General features: G+C 49.1%; 5 protein-coding genes and 1 non-coding gene across 6 annotated transcripts; 2 read left to right on the forward strand and 4 right to left on the reverse strand.

Annotated features, from left to right (window-relative positions):
- Window positions 1-1872: 1872 nt before the first annotated feature.
- On the reverse strand, window positions 1873-6098 carry F5B22DRAFT_626064 (uncharacterized protein). The gene is made up of 2 exons (XM_047976212.1): window positions 5448-6098; window positions 1873-5381 (listed from the first exon to the last, which is right to left on the reverse strand). The coding sequence occupies exons 1-2, from the start codon at window positions 5580-5582 to the stop codon at window positions 2475-2477; spliced, it is 3042 nt and encodes a 1013-aa protein (XP_047826187.1). The 5' UTR covers window positions 5583-6098; the 3' UTR covers window positions 1873-2474.
- A 5495-nt stretch (window positions 6099-11593) lies between these two features.
- F5B22DRAFT_651236 (CASC3/Barentsz eIF4AIII binding-domain-containing protein) lies at window positions 11594-13760 on the forward strand (the record flags this gene model as incomplete). Its single annotated transcript, XM_047979435.1, has 2 exons — window positions 11594-12276; window positions 12326-13760. The coding sequence occupies 2 exons, from the start codon at window positions 11594-11596 to the stop codon at window positions 13758-13760; spliced, it is 2118 nt and encodes a 705-aa protein (XP_047826188.1).
- A 1088-nt stretch (window positions 13761-14848) lies between these two features.
- F5B22DRAFT_489110 (eukaryotic aspartyl protease) lies at window positions 14849-17329 on the reverse strand. The gene is made up of 5 exons (XM_047972318.1): window positions 16904-17329; window positions 16597-16811; window positions 16451-16529; window positions 15526-16395; window positions 14849-15409 (listed from the first exon to the last, which is right to left on the reverse strand). Exons 1-5 carry the CDS (start codon window positions 17003-17005, stop codon window positions 15242-15244), a joined length of 1434 nt encoding a protein of 477 aa, XP_047826189.1. The 5' UTR covers window positions 17006-17329; the 3' UTR covers window positions 14849-15241.
- On the reverse strand, window positions 17320-18611 carry F5B22DRAFT_626079 (putative 4-amino-4-deoxychorismate protein). Its single transcript, XM_047976213.1, has one exon. It carries the CDS (start codon window positions 18455-18457, stop codon window positions 17720-17722), a length of 738 nt encoding a protein of 245 aa, XP_047826190.1. The 5' UTR covers window positions 18458-18611; the 3' UTR covers window positions 17320-17719.
- A 586-nt stretch (window positions 18612-19197) lies between these two features.
- F5B22DRAFT_651239 (mitochondrial import receptor subunit tom-70) lies at window positions 19198-21299 on the forward strand (the record flags this gene model as incomplete). Its single annotated transcript, XM_047979436.1, has 4 exons — window positions 19198-19386; window positions 19477-20443; window positions 20505-20978; window positions 21034-21299. The coding sequence occupies 4 exons, from the start codon at window positions 19198-19200 to the stop codon at window positions 21297-21299; spliced, it is 1896 nt and encodes a 631-aa protein (XP_047826191.1).
- A 947-nt stretch (window positions 21300-22246) lies between these two features.
- On the reverse strand, window positions 22247-22341 carry F5B22DRAFT_t182. The gene has a single exon. It is a non-coding gene; the product is annotated as a tRNA-Glu (tRNA).
- Between the last annotated feature and the right edge of the window lie 16 nt (window positions 22342-22357).

Consider the following 22357-nt stretch of genomic DNA (forward strand, 5'->3'; position numbering starts at 1 on the left):
CCACCAGATAGCTGGGACGTAGGGATCAATGAGATAGTGTTCGGAACTTCTTGATAAGCCCTTTAATTACATAACGTAGGGTAGGGAGGAGTGAGCTGAGGTTTGGGGGCGGATTAGACGGCTCATGTTGTGTTCGCGGGACCGAGAGTCGGTTCCGGGTCGCCGGGTGAAAAACACGTTGCTGGGAACGTCGCCGCCATTCTTGGCGAGATATCACGGGCCCGAACGATGGATGGTTTGCTTTTCTGCTTACCTTACTCCGCTCCACCATCACTTTTACTTTAGCTGCGCCTGAGAAAAATCTATTTTTCTTCAGTAACGTTTCCTACCCCTCTCTCTCTCTTTCTCTTTTTCAAGTTCGCTTAAAATTTCCTATCTTTGGTAACTCAACCCTCGTTTCGCATTACCCTTTTTTTTTCGGTCAGTAGTCCTGTTTTAAGGGGCTATCGCTTGCCTCGGGAGCGAGGAAAGTAAATACGAGCTGGTCGGTTTGAAGGGCGCGTGGAAATGTTTCTGGCAAGCTTTAGCGAGGATTCGGAGAGCTAATTATGCCCTTTACCGATGCGTTGGAATACGACTTTCGGTGCCGTGACGTTTTGCTTCGCTGTGCTGTGTTCGTGTATGCTTGATTTACTGTTGAGAAGAATTGAGATGAAATCTGATGCTTACTATGCGCTACGTAACTTAATACATGGATGCAGCTTTGCTCGATGGCTTCGCTGGGGATGGCATGTTGAGGTAAATTAGGAATGCGAGAAGTTAAAGGTAATGGGCTCATCTACTTGTACAAGTATCTACCAAGAGGGCTTGGAAACGCAACCGTATCGCCAAATATTACCGTAGAAACTCTCGAGGTCTATCCTGCTCAAATTCTTTATCCTTGAGTTGTTGATATTGAATGTTCAACCCAGTCATCGAGCGGCTCCCATATCGTGTCTTGCAACGACAAGAGAAGTTTCCGAGTATGATACGTGATGTCGTTGACTCTTCTTCTGATCATCATAGCGTTAGTTGTCTGTCTGTCTGTCTGTCTGTCAGTTTAATACATACGGAAGCAACGCCCACAGCGAAAGATCGTGACGGCGTACCTACGTTGTGCATATATACGACAGAAGCGAGATTCTGTTTTCAAGATCTCACGCAGACAGGCGGCCCGATCGATAAATGAGAGGGTATCCGAAACCCAGATTCACTCTCCATTCTAATCACAAGACCTACCTACACCTACACCTACTTCTCCCCATCTCTCTCTTCTCCATACATCTATCCATCCATACACACAGCTATGACCAGGACCTGTCCCGGAAGCCCGTTTTACTGCTCGATATGTGATGAGGGTGACTGACAGAAACATACGGTAGATGGCTACCACGCAGCTCTTCTTCGGTGTATCATCATAATATAACCTCGCTTCCTTCCCCCTCGCTCCTCCTTACATACTACCTAGCCTACCTACCTACCTGGAAACTTAGGTAATCAACTAAATCTACTTCACCGTCCACGGCACCATGTTAGTACGACCGAACCCATCATACCTACATACAATAATACCTTTTCTACCTACTCCCCCAACTCCCCTACTTCCTTACTTCCTTACTCTTTACTTCCCACTTCCCATTTCCCTAACCCTTCTACCTCTAAACATACAAAATTACTCACCGCAGATTCTACTTACCTTCCTACTTACACTATACCCATTTCATCACGACACCTTAAGATCAAAGCTTCAATAGATCAATATCTACTCTACTCTACCTCCTGTACCTCATCGAATCTTTCTTCACAAGACACAACATGCACAACCTACCTAAACCACACACACACACACATGCACAAGGTAGAAACACAAGACACAGAAAAAGACAGTACACACGAGCTCAATAACTACTATTACTACTATTTCATTTTTCATATTTCACACATCGTACTTCATCCCATGAGTTTCAAAGCGAACTAAATCCTAGAAATAGCTAATGAACAAAAAGAAAAAGAAGGGAAAAGAGCTAAACACTTGGAAGTGTACATGGTTAATCATGATCAGTTAATTAACCCCACGCTTAACGTGCACAAATACTAACAAATCACGCAATATAACTCCCTCCCATAAACACCATGTAGACGCAGGCATTTCAGCCTCAAGCACATTTCACTTCGAGTAGGAAAAAGACATATAGTGTATAGAGAGAACTCAATTTCGGTAGCTATCAAACCAGAGCAAGCCCAAGCGTGTTTTGGTGACAATCCATTCTGTTAAAGAGAGTATCGACGATACATGATGTCAGGTAGGCAGCTCAGCTACCATAGAGCCCGCTGGAAAAGTAGAGATTGGAGAGAGGAAATCAGACCCGTGGAAACCAAGCGCAGGGAAAAAGAATCGAAATTATCACACACAACAGTCAACCTAAGCATCCTCCAGCCACTCTGAATCCAACCCTACACCATGTCAACATCCGCTCGTCTGAATAGGCGTCGGCCTATTTTTTGGACAGCATCTTCTGCTGCTCAAAGAGGAACTCCTCGTCAGAGGCATCGAGGATATCATATTCCTCATCCGTCATAAAGCCGCTAGCCGAGTCCTCGGCCCAATCGTCTTGTCCACAATCCTCAAAGTCTTCCTCCTCATCATCAGCTGATGCCGCAAGAGTCTCGGTCTCAGTTTCAACCTCGAGCTCTGGTCGACCATCCATGAATGTGCTGCCAGAGGGAGACTCATGCTCCAACTTGGGGATGATCATCTGACTCTCGCTAATGGTTTCGGGGGCTGTCTCCTCCACCTTGGTAGTAGTCTTGGTAGCATCTGAAACTCGTGCCACACCTTGTTCGGGTTTGGGAGGTGCGTCAACAACGACATCGCACCATAGCTTATGACCAAACTTGACACCTTCTGGAGTTGTCAAGCGCCAGTAGGAGATAACCTTTCCATTGCGGTCTGGAGTGCGCATCAATACAGTGAAGGGGAATTCTTGACCGGGATTCAAAGCATTATAGCAAACGGTGGATTCCGAGGCGGAAACTAGCTCGTGAATACCTGCGGGATGTGCAGGGTCAACGGCACCCATGTAATCACCACCAACAAATTTGACGGAGCATCCGGCAGGCCACGGCATTGTACCCTCGTTGCGGAGCACCCATGTCTGCTCAAAAGTGTGGTTAGGTGGGAGAACGGAGCCATCTTGAATCGTATCCCACTTGAAAATTGCTACGAGGTCGTTCTCGGCCGGGCTTTCCTTAGGAGACTCCGCTGGAACAAATGGCTTGGTCTCGCTAGCTTCTTCCTTAATATGCTCGCTATTGTCCATACTTCGTAACGGAACCGCCGGTTGCTCAGTAGGTTGTACATCAACCACAGTCTGTACTGGGGTAGCGGCTATCTTTTCTTTCGGGGAGGTCTGTGTGTCAGCCGATTGCGCAGAAGTGCGAGAGCGATGACATTTGTCACCCATAGTAGGTAGGCGTTGCCCGTCTTCGTGTTCGCCGGTAGTTGTGACGCTGACGTGACGTACTGGCGTCTTGAACTTGATTAAGGGATGCGTTTTGTTGTGTGTGTTTGCAGGGCTGGCTTCACAATTGGCACAGAAATCTGTATCGTGGCACACAGCGCATTTATACCGCTCGCCGACGATGTATTTACAACCACCTTCCCGACTCTTGCAGAGTGGACCATCACAGCTAATGCCGAAATGGGTAGCACGGGAAACAGTGCTGAATGACCTGTCAGCTAATGGTTCATAAATGGCCACGAAACGGTGGTCAGCATGGATGAAGTTTGCATCCTTCACACAGTCTGAGCAATAATCCCAGTCAGGACAGTCAAGGCACTTATGACGAATCCCTCTAACGTATTTATCACAACCATCACAGATAGCGTTGTGGAGGACATTACGTCCCGGTGCCAGTCGGGACGAGACGGGCTCATCAAGCACGGTACCCTTCACAGCAGCGGTAAAGCCATGCTTGGGATGGTGTCCGTGCTGGTTTTTGGCGAAACAGCCCTTGCATAGATCGTAATCATCACAAGATGTACAATGAACAAATTCCGCCTCTTGAAATTCCTGCACACAGCTATTGCAGGTTCGAGCGCTACCGCGATATCGGCAGTCTTCAGTTAGCCCCATCCTAATCCTAGCAGGAAATAGAGCGGGGATTTGTGCGACAGACGACGTAGATGTGACCGGCTTTTGAGCAATCTTGAGGGGTACCGATCGAAGAGACTTCGGGGCGATGTGAGTGCTACTACATTTGATATTACCATTCACCACGGTTCGCTTGATGAGCCAGTGCCCATCACCGTGGCAGGAGATGCCACGGTTAACACAGTCTTGGCAAAGGTCGAAGTCACCCTCGTCACATATCGAGCAGTGAAAATGGGCTTCCGGGACAGCCCGGTCACAGCTGTTACAGCAGACAGTAAAGGGCCGCTTCATGGATTCTTGTGCAAGTACCTCGCTTGGCTTAACATCATTTCCTGGTCGGGTTGGAACACTGGGTACAGTCATTCTCATTGATCTCGCCATGATCTCTTTGATTGCGTTAGCCTTGGCATCTCGTTCCTCGGCAGCCGATATCTCCTTGGATGCCTCAAATTGCTCGCTGCTGAAATCAACCACAGAGTTATTTGAGCTGGATGAAGGATCGGCCAGTTTGATAGTAACATTATTTGAAGTATCGGGAGACGTAGTGGCACTGGCTGAGGCCGGGCTTTCCGAATCTTTAGCAATCCGCCGAAGATTCTTAAGAGAAGCAAGAAGTTCTCGGTCTTTAGAATTTCTATCGTTGATGGCGAAGTTGTCGAGCACCTGCATTCCACGCGCGAGGCTAGCTAAACTGGCAGGGCGCTGGGACGGGGTAATGCTAGGCGGAGTCGCACCTGCTGAAGAGTCGCGAATAACTAATGGCTCAGTCGTAGCCGAAGGCTGAAGAAAGTCAATCACTTCCACGCCATCGCCATTTCGTCGAAGATGAATCCTAGGGTTGCCTCGAGCCCGCCACTGCCTGACAAATGTGGGGAAGTCTTGATTGGTCTGAGGAGCAACCACTGTATCAGCGACTGCGGGAGTCTCGGGGGCTGAGGCTTCAGTCATCTCAACCGCAGCCTCCTCCTTCGGTTCTTGTTCCGCCTGAGCTAGACTTGCTTTTTGAGGTTCCTCTTCGGGCTCGTCCTCAACAGTAACTGGTTTGGGTGCTGCAACTTCCTTGGCAGGCTCAACTGGTTGTTTGGTGGTGACGCGGAGCTTCAACTTCTGCTTGGCCTTCGCCGCTCGGTAGAGTTGCTTGTACACAGCGATATTGGCTCGGTTCAGAGTAACATAGGAGGTGGCCGAGTCGGAATAGCGTTCGACGGTGGCGTCGACATCTGCGGGTATATGCAGGATAGCTCGGAGCTAGTGCATAATGTCAGAACAGTCGTGTCGTCTGGTATCACACTCAGCCTGTAAATCAAAACATACCTTGTCTTCAAAGACGTGTGCACCAAGATCCCGTAGTGGGAGCTTGAGGCGACGGGTGGTGCCATCGATGTTAATCTTTAGGTTGATCGGGGTATCAGCGGTGGTGGCCGTGGCGGCTACAGATGACGAAGCCATCTTGGTCTTTCAAGGCCGGACTGCCCGGAAACGACAATGTCAGCTGCTGGATCCGTCTGCGGTTTATTAAGGTATAATATCAATGCATTAGAAAGGAGGGCCGATGGCGATGGAGATGATGGCCGTGTCGTTTGATGGATGGCAGGCTGAGATGGAATAGCCGACGGAGCAAGAAGGGGGGAAGAGGAGAGAGAGAGAGAGAGTAATGTACAGCGTTTCAGTGCTTTGTGACGAGGCAGTGGCAGGCAGGTTAGGTGGTCTGGAGGGAAGGGAGCATGGAAGGTGCAGTAGCGCAGGCAACCGGGTGGAGAGGGTCAAGGAGAAGCGGAGGCGGGACAGTGGGCGGGACACGGGTCGATGTACTACCTACCGCGCCCCAGGTACCCTAACGTGTACCCACCGGCTGGTCGAGAAGCAGCCAAGGGCGGGCGAGGGCGAGGAGAAGGCTCTGGACGGGTTGGAGGGCAGGGCAGACAGGGGAATACAGGGAATACTGGGTGCTGTAGGTACAGCTACGTACGTACCTGGGTACTTGGTGGGCGCGAAGAGTCTGGAGCCGATCAATGATCAATGACGACGGTTGTTTTGTGTGGTCAGGTGCTTATCACGAGGCCAACCAGTCTGCTTACCTACCTGTGTAGGTAGATTCAATGCAGACCAACGAAGAGCTGCGGCTAGTGCAGAGCAGATGCAGAGGTGCTAGTCAAGGTTGGATTACCCTGCGAATGCAGCAGCAGGCTCTATTGGACTAGGTATTGTGTACGTGGATGCAAAGTCTACTGTAGGAACTGTCGGCTTTGGTTATTGTCAGCACCCGCAGCGGAAGTTAGTGTCGTGTGGGTGTAGGTATGTCAGTATGGGTAGATGAGTAGATGATAGGTGTTGGTGATAAGGCGGTCAGTCAGTCCGTCATTCAGTCGTCAATGAACTAGCAAGCAAGCAAGCAAGCAATTGAGGACTTGAATGGCGCCGCGCACTGACAATGCAAAACTAGCGACCGAGAAGACAATAGCGCATGCGGTGAAAAGACGTGGGGCTATGAATGATGAATGACAATGGTTGCTTGTTGAAGACGAAGGAGGAAAAACAGAGGATTGTGTAGACGGGATTGTGTTCTCGATGGGAAGAGGAGAAAGAGGAGAGAGGAGGATGATGAGGAGAAGAGAGAGCCTTGCGAAGGCAGGTTTACAAAGGAAGTAGGTAGCCCAGAACAGACAGGACAAGCCCTTGGACGTACCGTACGTAGCCTGTGGCCTGCCTGTAGCCTATAGCCTATAACCTGTACGCGGTGAAGTACAACACAGATACGATGCCTACCTGGGTAGGAGGGAGATAGGTAAGTAGGTAGGTAGGTAGGTTACCCAGAGGCTAACGCAATGAGAATGAATTATGAATGGTGGTCGGCAGGGATGGGTCTGGATGAGTTGAGAGACATGCGGCTGGATTGATTGACGTGTGAATGATATGTACGATATGTACACTGACTGGCTAACGAGCGATAAGTATGGTCCCCAAAAATGGTAGTACCTACATGTAGAATTGTGCAGTGTGACCAAAGGGCAGTTTGTACGTACTGTGATCCAAGTGATACTGTAGATATGTAGGTACCAAATCCAAAGTTGTTTTATGCCTTCAGATGCTTTCAAGAGATAGATTCTCTAGCTCAATACCGAATGCCTGCCTACCTTAGGCAAGTAAATCGATGGAGTAGATTGAAAAAAGGCCCCGACTAACAAATAGATAAACCTGTGCTTACCTGAAACCACTGCTGTGTCTCGGTGAGTAGCTGAGGTAGCTAGCTATATATACGTTTTATAGATTGAGAAGTACTGTGTTGTTACCCACCGCCACTTGCAGGCAGATCTAGTCTTCGCAAGCTGTTCACAGAGTGACAATATGGGAGACAGGTGTTGATTAGAAATAGGTAACTGAAGAGAGGTGTTCCCAACCTGTAGAGGTCACCAATCATTCCTACACAGGCCTCATCGAACACCAAGATGTGCATTAACCGCCGAGTACCTACCTCTCTAGAAAGGTAGTCTCGAAGTGAGCGCGTGCTTAAGCATATCTTACCTACATACTCTTGCATTGCACGCGTAGGGATGTTCCATGACACATGTAGGTAGTAGGTAAGCTTAGCATGATAACCAAAACTTATCTACGCTGTACTGTGTACACTGGAGATGACTTGGTCACGCGGTGCTCATGATGTACCTTAGGAGATGAGAAGAAAGTTCAAAAATAAGGAAAAGTCAACTACCGTACTCTCATGTATGGGCATTCAAAATTACTTCCTATATCACGATCAATCCCCCCCCCTCATCTGCACTACTCGTCCTCCTCTTCACGATTAAATATGATAAGTTGGTGTGATTTACTTGACTTTGTTGTTTGTCTTGCCAATAACCGGATCCCCTGGAACATTGGATACTAATGTATGTAGCCACCAGTCTGGCGTCGTCATCCATTTGCCTCAGAGACATTCGCTCTTAGCGTGCCTACACTACCCGACACCTGTACAACAATGGCTTTCTGACTAATCTAGGTAGTGTCTTCACGAAACCTCGGTCATTTCTCTTCCAGCCTCGTTTTCGCAAGTCGTTGGTTGTATTGGCAATATTGGCTACTACCGTACCTGCTCGCCTGCCTAGTTGTTGTTCGCTTGGTCTGTTGTTCGCCTTACCTGTTCAGTTGATTGGCGGCCAAAATATCTCCCATATCGGCTTCGTTCCCATAGCTTACCATTAGGGTATGAACATGATTTATCATGAATTCTATTTAAGTAAATTGTAGAAATAGTTTGCCACGATGAGGAAACGCGAGGGCATTTGAACTTAGTCCGAAATGTTCTTTCTTTTCTTTTAAGTTGCTGCCTAGATGACGGCAACTACCCGACGTGCCGTACCCACCGCATACCTACGGGAGCATGATCTGACCGATGGGCTTATCAACATCTAACCGAACACCTCAGTGCGCCACCTACCTATATTCATTATCTGGCCAATGTAATCTGCCCCATACTACGTAGACGAAAAGGACTAATAAACCGAGGGAGAGCTTTCCGGTGCTCCGTGCTTGTGATTACGGCTGATGGTTATCGATATGGCCGAGAGCGAGTTGCTAATATGTCTGAGTGAATGTAAGACATCAGGGTTCATCGAGTTCAACCCAGCTTTGCTCTCATGTATTCTCCGATGAAATCCAATTGTTAGCGGGTTCCATCAACAACTGTCAGGTATAGAGTGATTCGATCCAGCAAGCATGCGGATGATGATGCATCGTGTATTTAACCAATACAACAGGTCTAAGCAGAGCTCCAGGTGGTCGTCAGCCTGTAGCTCTGATGTCAATTTCAAAGACAGCTGAAAGGTGATACAGCCGTTTTCGTCTTATGCCAAACAAAACAAAGAGGCAGGAGAGCCTCGGCAGCATGCGCAAGCCATACCGATACCGGAGTTTTTACTTATACAGAGAGAGAGAGAGAGAGAAAGAGAGAGTTATGTGTGGAAGTGAATAACGAGTAGCCAATATGTTGTTGTCCTCATCACTCCTTGAGTATCAGTATGCGGCTCATTTGCCTTGCTGCTGACAGCAACCATCGTCATAGCTCTGGGCATGCCTATAGTATTTTGCCAGAGCATCTGGATATATATCAGCACGAGAGAGAAGGCGTTCATTGCGGACAGATGGAGGACATCGGATCGGCTAGGCTGCTCTGTATCTACCTATGTATGTATGGATGGATATGTATGCGGGTTCTCTATGATCAAGGAAAGGGCCGGTGCTGATGGTTACAACCTTTGTTGACTGGATCCGCGTGCATCATGGTGATTGGGTCAGGTTTGGAGACTGGGACTGTGTGCACGAGGACTCGGGGCCTTGGGAGACTGCCGCGTGTGTTTGCGCGTGCGCATGTATTATTACTTGCGGCTTGAGCGTTTCGACAGCAGACAGGCGGGCATAGACATACGAAGAGGGAGATGAAGAGGACGGGTTCGATCTGAACGCATTAACGAACCCGCCAGGCTGCTAAACAGGCACCCCGTAGCCATTCAATGCACACACATGAGTACATGAGGTGCATGCTGTCAGTGCAGCAAAGGCGCACTGGCCAATGGCGTGCCGTGGGGGTTTCTTGCCCGGGCGAAGATGGGTGATGCGAGTATTTTAAGAAGAAAAGACAATCGGGCACTCAACCTGAGTGGTATATCGATGCGGCATTTAGTGTTTTGCAGTATGTAAGGCAGCAACTGCTCCCTCCAAGTACCTACCTACATAAACAGATAGTAGGTATGTAGGTTAGTAGATATCCCAGCTTACCTGAGAGGGAGATGGTCGTGGATGGTCGTGGACTCGTAATAGGCACCGGACAGACCGAGTTAAGGGATGATGATAATACCTACCTAGGTAGCTTTCCCCCAAGCTTTCCAAGACCAATCCAACCCGCTCAAGCCGGGAACAGTTGACTGGACCGATCCATCGTAATTGAGTCATTATATTCTTTGTTCGTTCTATCTAAGTCGTTTCTGTCTCTGTCTAGGTCTCTGTCTAGGTAAGGTATCTACATACCTAACCTACTTAATTGTACTTAAGGTAGGTTAGGAGTTGTTTCCTTTGTCTGGCCGGAAACACCTAAACAGTTTGGGACTAACGAACCCGCCAACCAAATTCCAGTTTCTCAACGACGTCTGAACCTAACTAACCTAACACATATCAACACAGGTATTACTTTCATGTTAGGTAGGTAGCTACTGACTTTCATGGCCACCTACTTGAGCGTTGACTGGTACCTAGATCGAGCGGTTGCCTTGCTCATCTGTGCAGAACTTCTGAATGAATCGTAGATATCTATCTATCTACAACATAGCTGAGGAACAGTCTTGCCCCCAGCTTCCGTCACTGTCCACATCTCACATCTAACAATCCAGCCATTGTCAAAGTTGTTATACTACCTATCGTGATAGCTTTATGTAGTGGGTAGTAGGTCGTAGGTGGTATAGAGAGATAGAGGTAGTGTAATGATGTACTTGGATAGTTCCCCACTCTATAATGTAGAAAGTACCTAAGCATACTTAGAGGTAAAGTACCACCATGGTGACTTGCAGGAGACTTACCACACACTTTATTTGGGCAGGTACCTGCGCAGCACAACTATCACTGTACTGCCTACCTCCCCAACTGCGCCCTACTACGACGTGACGGGAGGTACCTATACTCCTACCGGTTCACTTCCTTACCAGCCCACTTGCGCTAGGTCGGGACCTTCCCCCCCCCCAGTCCAACCCAGTCCACCCTCTCTGCCAGCTTGGCTTAACCTCATCGAAACTTTTGGATCCTGTCCATCACGGCCATCTTGCACAACTCCTCCTCTCCGTCACCACTATATCTCCTAAGAGACAAATCTCGTACAAGGCCACCCCTCCTTTCTTTCGGGCTTATACCACTGCCTTCGCCTGGATGAGGGGGCCTTCTTCTTCTTGTTGAGTTCATCAACCAGTTTGTGCTGTTTCTTTTTATTGCTCCCAAGTCCGCCGCCGTCGTCTTGTCTCGCATTGTCTTGTCTTGTTTTGTAACCGTCCCTCGACTCCAACCCGGTTTGCATTGCCTTGACTCGACCCGACCCGACCCGACCACTCGACACCACAGAGGGTATCTGGAGACGAGCGACTCTACTTTGATATAGGGCTGTTGTATGATTCATAGGCGCTCCGGCTTTCTAATTGACCGTCTCAACATCATTTCCATTCTTTCTGCACCGCAGGCGGTTTGTTTCGCCTCTACCTGTGTCTAGTCTGATTATTTTTCTTGTTGCCTGCCAATCACTCGTCAGCCGCTACTGTTCTTCTATCGTCAAGGGAACGCATGACATCAGCGTAGGACACAACGCCATCGTCGCGATCTAGCTCCTGGTCGTCGCTTCCTCATCCGCGGGCTCGGGTAGCATCTCAGCAGTTGTCGTTGTCAATCCAATCACACTTGCGCATCGCAACCCCCTATAGCTCCCATACAAAATGGCGGCCGGCGTTCGACGGAGAAAACTGATCGGCCATAGACGCCGTGTCGAAGACGAAGGCGAGGAGGAGGGTGGTCTCGACCAGCTCGATCTGGACGATGACTCGCTTAGCGACGGTTCCTTGGCTTCCGATGACATTGATGCCGCCGACGATAGCGATACTAGTAATGTCGAAGACACTTCGCCTACACGTCCGCCAGTGAAAAAGAAGATAGCCGGCCGTACTGCGAACACTACCAACGGCACCAAAAAAGCCCACTCTAAACCCACACCTAGCTCTGCCATACAGAAAAACACAAAACCGAGCAACGATGTGTCCGACACCGAGTTCATGTTGAATGGGCTGAGCCTCTCTGACAAGACCGCTGCCATAGAAGAGGTTGAGTTTGAAGATGCGCCAAAGTCGCCCGCAAAGGCGCCCGCGCCTATTGTCGTCAGCTCAAATTCCGTGCTGGCTCCAGCAAGAGAGGGTTCACAAGGTCCTCCAGGTGATCGACGCCGTACGGAGCATGAGGAATACAGGCGCAAGCGGGACGAAGATCCTTCTTTTGTCCCTAACAGAGGGGCTTTCTTCATGCATGACCATAGGCACGCTGGGCCGTCTGCCAATGGGTTTCGTCCATTTGGCCGGCCTTCTCGTGGGAGAGGTCGTGGAGTTGGAGGCCCCTTTGCTCCAACCAAGTAAGCGCAACCACATTCGTCGACTTTTATTTTGTACTGACGATAGCAGCTATCCAATGCATAGCCCTTCCGACCCTACAGTTTCTGCACCTTGGGCTCATGATATGCACGAGACTGTCACGCAACCCCCGCCTGTCCGGCAGCCACGATCCTCTTTCGCTGATGATGGACCCCCTAATGGCAATGGCTTCATTCCGACCTGCCCTCAGAGCTCTACACCCATCAATCGGAAGATGTCCGCGGAGAAACTGCTAGGCCAAGTTCAAATAAGAGTTTTCTTGGCCGGCATAAAGGAACCCATTGTGCTCCCTGCTATCCCTATGAAGCAGTATACCAAACTTCCTGATCATAGGCCACCCCTAAGACGTGATAAGCCGGTCAGGATTTCTCTGCCCGACTTTCCGCATCGTTACGTCTTCCCGGCTACTGACAGATCATTCATCTTCATTCCACGTGCTATGCGTCCAAATCAGCGATTGCGAGGCAAGCCGAGATCTGGCTTAGGATCTATCGGAGGGTTTTCGAGAAGAACAAGCGTGTTTGGAGGTAGCGTTTACGCCGGAAGTGCTTATTCGCCAAGTATCGCTCTTAGTCGACGTTCGTCTATCGCCCCGGACATTAGCAGCAGAGATTTTATTGCTTCCCCCACGGGATCTGCTGTGTCTCGTCCCACACTTCCCTACGACACCACTCGACCAATCGTCAGGCTACCCCCCCAAGCACGTCAAGATCAGAGAATCCCCCCTGCAGGCGAAGTACCAGTTGTGATGCCCGTGAATGCTTCGTATCCCGCTCTTAACGAACGACCCCAGCCCCAAACACACCCGCTTCCTCCAAAGCCTCCCTTTGTGGAGAACAGAATCGCTCCTATTCCAATGCACCAACCCCGCCCCCAGAAAACCGTATCTGTTGCCAGTATTGAGTCACCAGAGAATTCTTACCACCAAGCATTTCATCAACAGGTGCCTGTGCAGGTGTCTAATGGTCTCGGCCATGATGCTCATACTCGCCACCCGTCTTACCCTTCACAGCACTCGACTGGGACACCCCTATCACAAATACCAGAGCGCGCTATTCACGCCGCTCCATTCCAGCCAAACCAATTCTCGCAACCTGGCTATTTCCCAGCTTATCAAATGATACCACCGCAGCAGGGTTACTATTATCCGCCGGCTCCCTATCCTGGTACCATGCCCCCAAGCGCCAATGCTTTCGTTCCTGGTTCACAGCCAGGTCAACAGCCTCAGGGTGAGATTGGATCTACGCAACCTGCAGGGCAGAACTCACAGAATCCCAATCTTGTCGCCCAAGAAGTTAATGGAATGGTCTATTACTACGACGCTTCTCAGTTGCCACCTATGGCCCCCTATCCTTATCCTCCGGCACAAGGTTACCCCATGCCGAACGTCGGTGTTAATGGTATGATCACACCTAGCCCAGACGGTTATTACTATCCCACTCCCGGCGTCTATTACCCTCAGTAGAGTGGTTCTACCCTTCAATCATAAATTTCGCCACTAGATGAAGCAGCACTGAAACCTCGCCATATCTCTCAAGTGCACGTAAAGGGTCTCAGACCTTCAGCCCCAACCACCTATCATTAGTGTTGGATCACGCTCGTATAATTACCTACAATAACCTACAATGCTCCATCGTCAGGCTACCATTAATTGCCAGCTCATCTTAGCTACCTGGAAACAACCCCTCTAAGGGAGCAACCTAACCCCCACTCAGCTTCAGCTTTACTACTAGTCCTTTTGGCGTTGGCTCTTACCATTTCCATTAGTTTTTTGGAAGGGTCATTCTGCAATGGCGTTGGAGGAGTTCATCTTTCGCGTTTTCATTTGCTTGCTTTTATAGTGAGTGCTTTCTAACCGGGGCGGAGTGAGTTGGGTGGGCGGTTTTGATGGGTTTCCAAAGGGGGGGTTCACTTCCTATGTGTATGTGCTTGGGTTTGGACAAATTCTCTTGGTTTGGGCAAGAAAGGGGGGGCGGAGGCAACTTTCACCAACATTTTTCCCGAGGAAGACAGACAGATAGGGGTGCCGGAGGGTTTATTCAAGCATTAAATCATTCATGTGTTTTTATCCCCCCCCCCCCTCTAAAAAACATGTGAAATAAATTACCTGTCTTTCCCTTTCCCTTTTTTTACTTACTTACGAGTAGAAAGAATGGGTTTTCTTCGCCGGTTTTTGTTTATAAACTGTTGCATCGTGGGAAAGACCTGGAGGAGAAGAGAGAGGAGTAGGATTGATTGATTGATAATGGAGCGCTACCATCCGATTTTTATCTATCCATCTGGCTGGTTAGCTAGCTAGATAGCTAGACAGATGGTTAGTTCGTTGACCTTCCCTGCCCATACTTTGTAGGTCTACTACCTATACGTAAATACAACCGTGCTTGTGGCCTCCAGTAATATTTGCTTCACTCCGTGTTGAGAATTATTTATTTATAATATCCATTTTGTGAATAGTTAGAGACTTTGATTTCTCCTGTGTAGATGGCGCGTGCTTATATTCGAGGCTATCATTTCTATACCTAGGTAAAACTATGGGAGCCACTAAGGGGTTTGTGAGGGATTATTCTAAGGGTGATAACCTTCCCGTCAAGCATCATAATAGACTAATAGCATGAAATTGGATGTATTAATTGTTCCCAAGAAAGAGGTTGGAGGCGAGCATCGTCGCAGGAAAGTAGACTAGCTATAATTTAATCTAACAACCCAATTCCCGAGTAAACTAGGAATTTTACACTCGTAGTCCGCCATAGCCGATATCGATATTTTCCAGTTTACCTCATCGTATTTCTGATTACAATTTCAGCTCTCGAATTTCGTATTTGATCGAGACAAGCAAACGCAGCACAGCAACAACAAAAAACAACAAAAAAAAAAAAAAAAAACTATAGACTGAAACAAGAGAGGACGGCATATGCCGCATCAAGCAAAACGACGAGGCTCCACCATCTAAAGGGGAACGCTGACAGGGTCAATGCTATCAGCGGCCGCCATGGCGACGCTCGTGACTTTCGTCTTGGCCTCGCCATTCCCGGTCGCTTTGGGCGGCGGCGTCAGATGTTGTTTCTCCTCGAGCTTGGGGACGACGCCAAAGCGAGTATTTCCTTGATCCCAGATCTAGTATTGCGAGTTAGTAATCGGATTCACTCAAAGTAGTCGGTGAATATTGGGAAATCTTTGGGGGAAAAAAAATAAAAAAAATCAAGATCTGGGATAGGGGGAAGGGGGCTTACGGCGTAGACGCTCTTCAAAAAGGTATCGCCGTAGATGTTGAAGGGGAGAGTGCCGCGGCTCTGGACGCCGCCGTACCAGCTCTGGCCGTCGGCGGTGGGCGCGAACGCGAGGTCTTCCTTCTGTATCAGGAACTCCTTGTCGCCGATGGCGACCTTGAACTCGGGGAGGTCGTCGACCGCGACGTCGATCGGGAAGCAATAGCCCTGGTTGAACCAGTCGTACGCGGCGCCGGGGATATGCGTGTACAAGAGGTCGATCACGTCGTCGGGGAGTAGCAAGAGCGTCGTGCCCGTGTCGGCGATGGCCATGTTGGAGTCCATGGGGATCGACTCGCCGTTCACCGAGGCTGATGCTGACGGGATCGCCCAGAACCCGTCCGACTTGTCGACTGGCACCCAATGGATTTCCTCGCCGGATTTCTTGACTAGGTCCTGGTCGATGAAGCCGAAGGTGTAGAATGACTTCGAGGTGGCGGCGTCGCGCGAGCAGTAGAACGCCGAGGTGAAGAGGGCCGCTTCCTTGGGTATGTCGTCCTGTTTCACCATATTCTCCACAGGGGTTGCTTGTGGATCGGCCATGCTACCGTCTTTCACTGTGTTCAACTTGCTGAAGGCGAGCCCGAAGAGACCGTCTCCTGCATTGCTTACGAATTCCTCCGAGAGCTTGTCGGCCATCTCTACCGTCTGCTTCTTTACTGCCAGGCCGCCGACAGTGAGTGTATCGGTGCCGCAGCTGCCCGAGGCATACGATTCGTCGCCGTACTCAATCTTCCAAGTCTTGTTGGGCAGTGGAACGTATGTGCTTGACTTTTTGGGATCGAAGACATTGTGGCCTTCTTCTTCAGATGAACTAAGCTCTTTCGAGAATATCTGTGCGAAGAGTTAGTGAGGTGCCAGGCGGCGTATGACATGTCAAGTAGCATACCCACGTATCGGCTGAGCCAGTATCGAAGTCCAGCATGAAGTTCTGAGGAGGTGTACCGACTGAAACTTTACACAGATACCTATTAGGACTAGGCTTAGCAGCGAGTTCAAATCATGAGGAACTATAGAGACTCAAAGAAGACTGACATCGTGTCGTTCTGTGTGTCTTCTGCGGTGACTTCGTCATGCTGGGATTCAGGGCCCGAGTACTTGAGGAGGACTCTCTCTTGGCTGACGCGGCCACCCAGGATAGCCCTCAACGTGGTTGGAACACGGCCCCTTTGCTTAGGGCGGCTTGAGATGAAATAGGGGCCACCTCTCGTAGGTTCGAATTTGTATTTGCGTAGAAGATGGACGTAGGACTAACGTTCCCGGTTAGAGTCATATCATCTTGGACGAGATCATGGGGCTCTTTTGATTAATATGAGAAGAGAGCTAAAGATGTGTCACATACTTTGGTGCCGTGGCGCTGGTAATTTTGATTCAACACCGCCCTAACCTTGGTCAAAGGGAGGTCTTTCTTGAGCTTATTCTGCGTGGAATAGATGGCTTCCATGGTTGGTGTTCTCCTCAACAAGGTCGTAAACTAAACAAGCGATGTTATAGTGTTATTGAAGGACTTGAACAGATTCCGAGTAGTCGAATGGATCATTCAGTAGACGAGACAAGGCTTAATAGCGTTGTAGGTATTGCAGGATAATGAAGAGCTTAGTAGTGATGGGTCGGGGTTAGTACGATGACTGCTTGGTGGGAGAAGAGAAAAGCGTCTGGATCTTGTGTGTCAAGCCCAAAGCGAAACAGAAAATGGATTGCTCTCGACGTTTTTGCTTCCCATTCTTGTTTCATCGGTTCCGAGGAAAGAACGCATACCTGATGCCTTCTCAACAACAAGGCGCACGCAGCGCAATCTGAACCCATATCGGTCTTAACACTCTTCTCGGCCAGGCAGGAACCTTCGCGAATGTATACCTAGGTAGGTATGTTACAACCCAGTACACTAAACCAATGTGCCCGCTTAAGTTGGGGGCCATTTACTTGAATATATGTATGCCAATTGGTATTCCATCGTAGCCGCCAGCTACGATCAAGTAAATGAGTCGATCTTCATGATATTTTTATTCTGCAATGAATGAAGCCTCTTACGCCGTTGCTAATCCAGCACTCTTCTCCGTCGATAAGTGAGTCGGCATAGACAATATCCTCGACGGCGAGTCCCCTACTAAGTTCAGCCCCGCTCGTGGGTTTTTATACAGTTCGTGAAAATATAATCTTACCTTTCCAGCGCCCATCTTCTACTCGTGCCCCGATTGCCACCACTTCCCCGTGCCATGTCGAATTCTTCCGCGACTGGCGGAGTTACCCATCTACCGTTCCTCCAAAAGTATGGGGTCGTGATACTACCTTCCATGATAGATCCATCCCGGTGGTTGATAAGAAGCACTTCTTTCTTGTCAGCAGGACTGTTAATGCCGGCGCGATGTCTTGCCTCTTCGTACATAGGCCTGTGGGTCGTTTTAAAGTGTGTGAACTCAGACTGTGTCGTCCTTTGTCCATCTACCAGAATTTCATAGTCAAAATTCCGCTCAGGAACCCTACTAGCTTCCCTCCTAGCTTCCAGAGGATGCTGAGTATCATGATGCAATGGTGCTGGGAGGTGTGAGGGGAAGAGATTATTCAAGTGGACTGGTCCCGTTGGCCGTTCTACAATACTCAGTGCGCCATGTTCATTGATGAGAATTTTGGCCGCATAAGGTGTGCTCGCAAGATCTGAAACATTATCTCGCAGGAATTTCTCCATAAACCGCAGACCGGTCTCGCCATCAAGAGTCTTAGCGGCAGCATCCCAGCCCCAGTGAACGGCAGCCTTGAGCATACGATCGCGGTGGAAGTCGAGCATATAGAAAGGAGACGGATGTTGATTCCAGCCAACATTTTCTGACAGCTGGTCAGCGACTCTCAAAAGTTCTAGATCACATCGGATGGTGGTGAAGAGTTCGAGTGTATCCATTTCGGTTGGGTGTTGACTACTAGAAAAAAAGCGTGAAGGGCGTCATGTATGTAAATTGATAAAACAAGGTCTTTTAAACAAAAGCCAACCTTCTTCTACACGTTCGAACCTGGAATAACGTGCATACAGCATAAGGTAGTATAACTTTGTAGCCATACGACATCTGTTATTTATTTCTCGGTATGTGAAGTCGAGCTAGCCTAGATGGAGTAAAAGCCTGGTTCAGATACGCGTGAGCATGAGCTCATAGTGCCCTATGGTACGCCAATCAAGGCCGCGTATTTGCCCTATTACTGCCCTATTATAGCTGCTAGTTGGGACGGGCATTGAAGTTGCCATACGTCAATCGTGGGTACATTATGCTACTAGCCTGTTGCGCCGATCTGTACATGGAACGGCACAAATGTACCTACTATTCTGCTATTACTGGGTGGAGGGGCAGCAGGCTTCGGATGGTGGGAAAGTACCTCTAGGTACCTCCCTTTCTCAACCTGGTGCCAAGGCCCAAGTCGCGCTACTAATTTTTTTAACTTATCACAGCTCCTCCAAAGCGCATCATTGCCGACCGTCTTGCCTACCAACCAACCAACCCTACTTTACTTTACCTTACCAACCACACCCCATCGCCTGTACGGCCTCATCTCGCCCGCTACCTTCTTCTCGTCCCGCGGCGCCGTGTTGTCGTGTTCCGTCTCCAGTCTGGCCGAGTCGTCCGTAGCGATAAGCCACTATTCTGCACCATGCCTGGCGCTTCCGCCGCACCACCGCCTGTGCCGAATCTGGCAAAACCCATTGCTGTTCCTGTCGAGTCTTCCGTCTGGGACCGCCTCACCAATTGGGCTTCCGAAAACAAGGCATTAGTTTACACAATTGCTGGAGTTGCCGTTGTTGTGACAGGAGCCGGTGTTGTATACTATCTTAATGGCGACGTAAGTTGTCCACCAATTCTCCTCGCCCCCGTTTGCTGGCTATCATGCTCTCCCCCCGCTTAAACTAATCTTTGTACAACGTAATCTCAGAGCTCCAAGGGACCAACGCAGCCCAAATTGAGCAAGAAAGAGCGGAGAAAAAAGAAGGAGGCCGATCGCCAGGCTGAGGCCAGCCCAAAGTCTGCCACGCCTACCCCCGAACAGCCCAAGCCCGCCACCGTGGAGAGCGCTGACGAGCTTCCCGATGTCAACGAGGATTCAGTTGCTGCTCTCACAGCCCAGCAAAGACATCAGTTGGCTCAGCAATTGAAGGCCGCTGGTAATAAGGCTTATGGCAGTAAGGATTATAACAAGGCCATCGACCTATACTCGAAAGCTATTTTATGCAAGCCAGACCCCATATTCTTCTCTAACAGAGCTGCCTGTTACAACGCACTCAGTGAGTGGGAGAAGGTTGCTGAAGATACAACGGCCGCCCTTAACCTCGACCCTCTGTACATCAAGGCCCTGAATCGGCGAGCCAATGCCTACGAGCATCTTGAAAAGTACAGCGAGTCTCTGTTGGACTTCACCGCCAGCTGTATTATCGACGAGTTCCGAAATGAGAATACTGCCACATCAGTTGAGAAGCTACTCAAGAAGGTTGCCGAACAGAAGGCCGAGGCGATCTTGAAGAGCAAGAACCCCAACAAGCTTCCGAGCCCGACCTTTGTGTCTAATTACATTCAGAGTTTCCGTCAAAAGCCCAGGCCTGCTGGTTTAGAGGATTCCGTGGAGTTGTCTGATGATACTGGAAAGGGTCAGCTACAAATCGGCCTCAGAGCTATGGAGAAGAAAACGCATGATGGTTATGAAGAAGCAGCTACTGCCTTTGAGAAATCTCTTGAGCTTGGTGAACTGGGAGAATTCGAAGCACTTGCCTACAATATGCGGGGTACCTTCAGGTGTCTGCGGGGAGCGCAAGATCAGGCTTTGGACGACTTGAATAAGAGCATCGAGATTGATCCCTCCATGACGCAAAGCTACGTAAAACGTGCCAGCATGCATCTGGAGACAGGTAAGGCATATGTCATTATCTCATACGAACCCTTCATCTAACACATCTAACACCAACCCAGGCAATCGTGACCAGGCTGCTGCGGATATCGAAGCTGCTATCAAACAGAATGCGGATGATCCCGATATCTACTACCATCGTGCCCAACTCCATTTCATACATAGCGAGTGGCAGAACGCTGCAAAGGACTATCAAAAGTCTATTGACCTGGACAACACTTTCATCTTCTCACATATCCAACTTGGTGTGACACAGTACAAGATGGGCTCAGTGGCCTCAAGTATGGCCACTTTCCGTCGCTGCATTAAGAATTTCAGCCGCGTGCCAGATGTCTATAACTACTATGGCGAACTCCTTCTCGACCAGGGCAAATATGACGACGCCATCCAGCAATTTGATCTTGCCATGGACATGGAGAAGCAGACGAAGCCCATGTCCATAAACGTCCTTCCTTTAATCAACAAGGCTCTCACATTATTTCAACAAAAGTCCGAGTTCCCCGAGGCAGAGAAACTCTGTGAAAAGGCCTTAATTAGTAAGCAGTTCTATATGACCATGCCCTAAATACATTTACTTACCGGTTTCTGCAGTTGACCCGGAGTGCGATATCGCTGTTGCTACCATGGCGCAACTTCTCTTGCAGCAAGGCAAGATCATGGAAGCGCTCAAGTATTTCGAGCGAGCTGCGGAGCTGGCCAGAACCCCGGGCGAGATTGTGAATGCTCTATCTTATGCGGAGGCCACAAGGACCCAAATTCAGGTACAGGAGAACTATCCTCAGCTTGCAGCAAAATTGCAAGGTATTGGCCAAGGCATGACCGGCCCTGCTTTCCCTCCTAACGTGTCAGGATATTAAGTGTGCCTAGTCTTGTATTTACGGGCCCGGGTGGGACAGAGGGTGGTTTACCGCGGTCACGCAAGACTAGGATTAAGCGTAAGTACCTCGAAGAAGCGAATTCTCGCAAGATACTTCTTCGCAGGGGCCGGTAACGCTAGCGCGCAAAGAATACCTGACTAGGTACACTTTATCCAACATGGGAGAGTAGGTAAAGGTTCCGAGCTTGGCAAGGACCTATTCCGTTTTTGACGGCTGTCAGCCGATGTCTGTTAGTTTGTAGCATGTGTACTGGCGCAGGATGATTTGGCGGAATCGCATGGAGGCGTTGAAGTTGCACGGCTCTTTGCGAGTTTGACGAATCCCCCTCACTCATTGGCAGGAAAAAAAGACCTGGTTGGTCTCTGGGGACTCTGGCGGCTGGCTGTATTTGATAATAGGCCGGCAGGCGATATACCATGAGTCCAAGTACAACATAATCACACACTACCTACCCACCTACCACTTGTACCAAAATACTGTACTGTATATACTATCTACCAGTCGCCCTTCCACCTCCACGAGGGGGATGGTGTGACCTGATCTAGTGTGTAAAAAATGGTAAAAAATAACCATACACTTGCTGCATGTTATGCCACCGTTTTACCCATTTCGTTTTAGTAATTGACGTAGGAAGGTCTCCTGCATGTGCTTCCAGAAATGAAGTGGATATGTGTGACAACTGTCAGTCAGACGAGAATAGTACGACGAACAGTTGTCGTGTTTTCATAGGGGCGGAGGTATTTAGTTTGTTTATAATTACATACTTGGCCCTCGTAACAGTATTTAGAAGGGCAAAATAGGATTTTGTGGAAGGGATTTGCTTCAGTCGAAATTAAATAGTGAAAAAAGAAAAAAGAAAAAGAGTTGATTAAAGTTGGTTATAAAGTTGAAAAAAAAAATTTATATAATTGTTGTATAACTATATGCTCCGAATCGGGGAATCGAACCCCGAGCCTCACGGTTTTCTCTATCTGCTAGAGATAATGAAAACGTGAAATGTTAACCGTTACACCAATTCGGACTATAATGTTTCTGGA

The sequence above is a fragment of the Xylaria bambusicola genome (assembly GCF_022495145.1).
Source record: "Xylaria bambusicola strain CBS 139988 unplaced genomic scaffold F5B22scaffold_65, whole genome shotgun sequence".
Taxonomy (NCBI): domain Eukaryota; kingdom Fungi; phylum Ascomycota; class Sordariomycetes; order Xylariales; family Xylariaceae; genus Xylaria; species Xylaria bambusicola.

Bases quoted from the DNA above. Each gene is read 5' to 3' on its own strand.
- F5B22DRAFT_626064 (XM_047976212.1), bottom strand. From the start codon at position 5,582: ATGGCTTCGTCATCTGTAGCCGCCACGGCCACCACCGCTGATACCCCG. The intron at 5,382-5,447 runs GTATGTTTTGAT...ATTATGCACTAG, and splicing joins CACACGTCTTTGAAGACAAG to CTCCGAGCTATCCTGCATAT.
- F5B22DRAFT_626079 (XM_047976213.1), bottom strand. From the start codon at position 18,457: ATGGATACACTCGAACTCTTCACCACCATCCGATGTGATCTAGAACTT.
- F5B22DRAFT_489110 (XM_047972318.1), bottom strand. From the start codon at position 17,005: ATGGAAGCCATCTATTCCACGCAGAATAAGCTCAAGAAAGACCTCCCT. The intron at 16,530-16,596 runs GTCAGTCTTCTT...TAGTCCTAATAG, and splicing joins GACACACAGAACGACACGAT to GTATCTGTGTAAAGTTTCAG. The intron at 15,410-15,525 runs GTAAGCCCCCTT...TCGCAATACTAG, and splicing joins TTTTGAAGAGCGTCTACGCC to ATCTGGGATCAAGGAAATAC.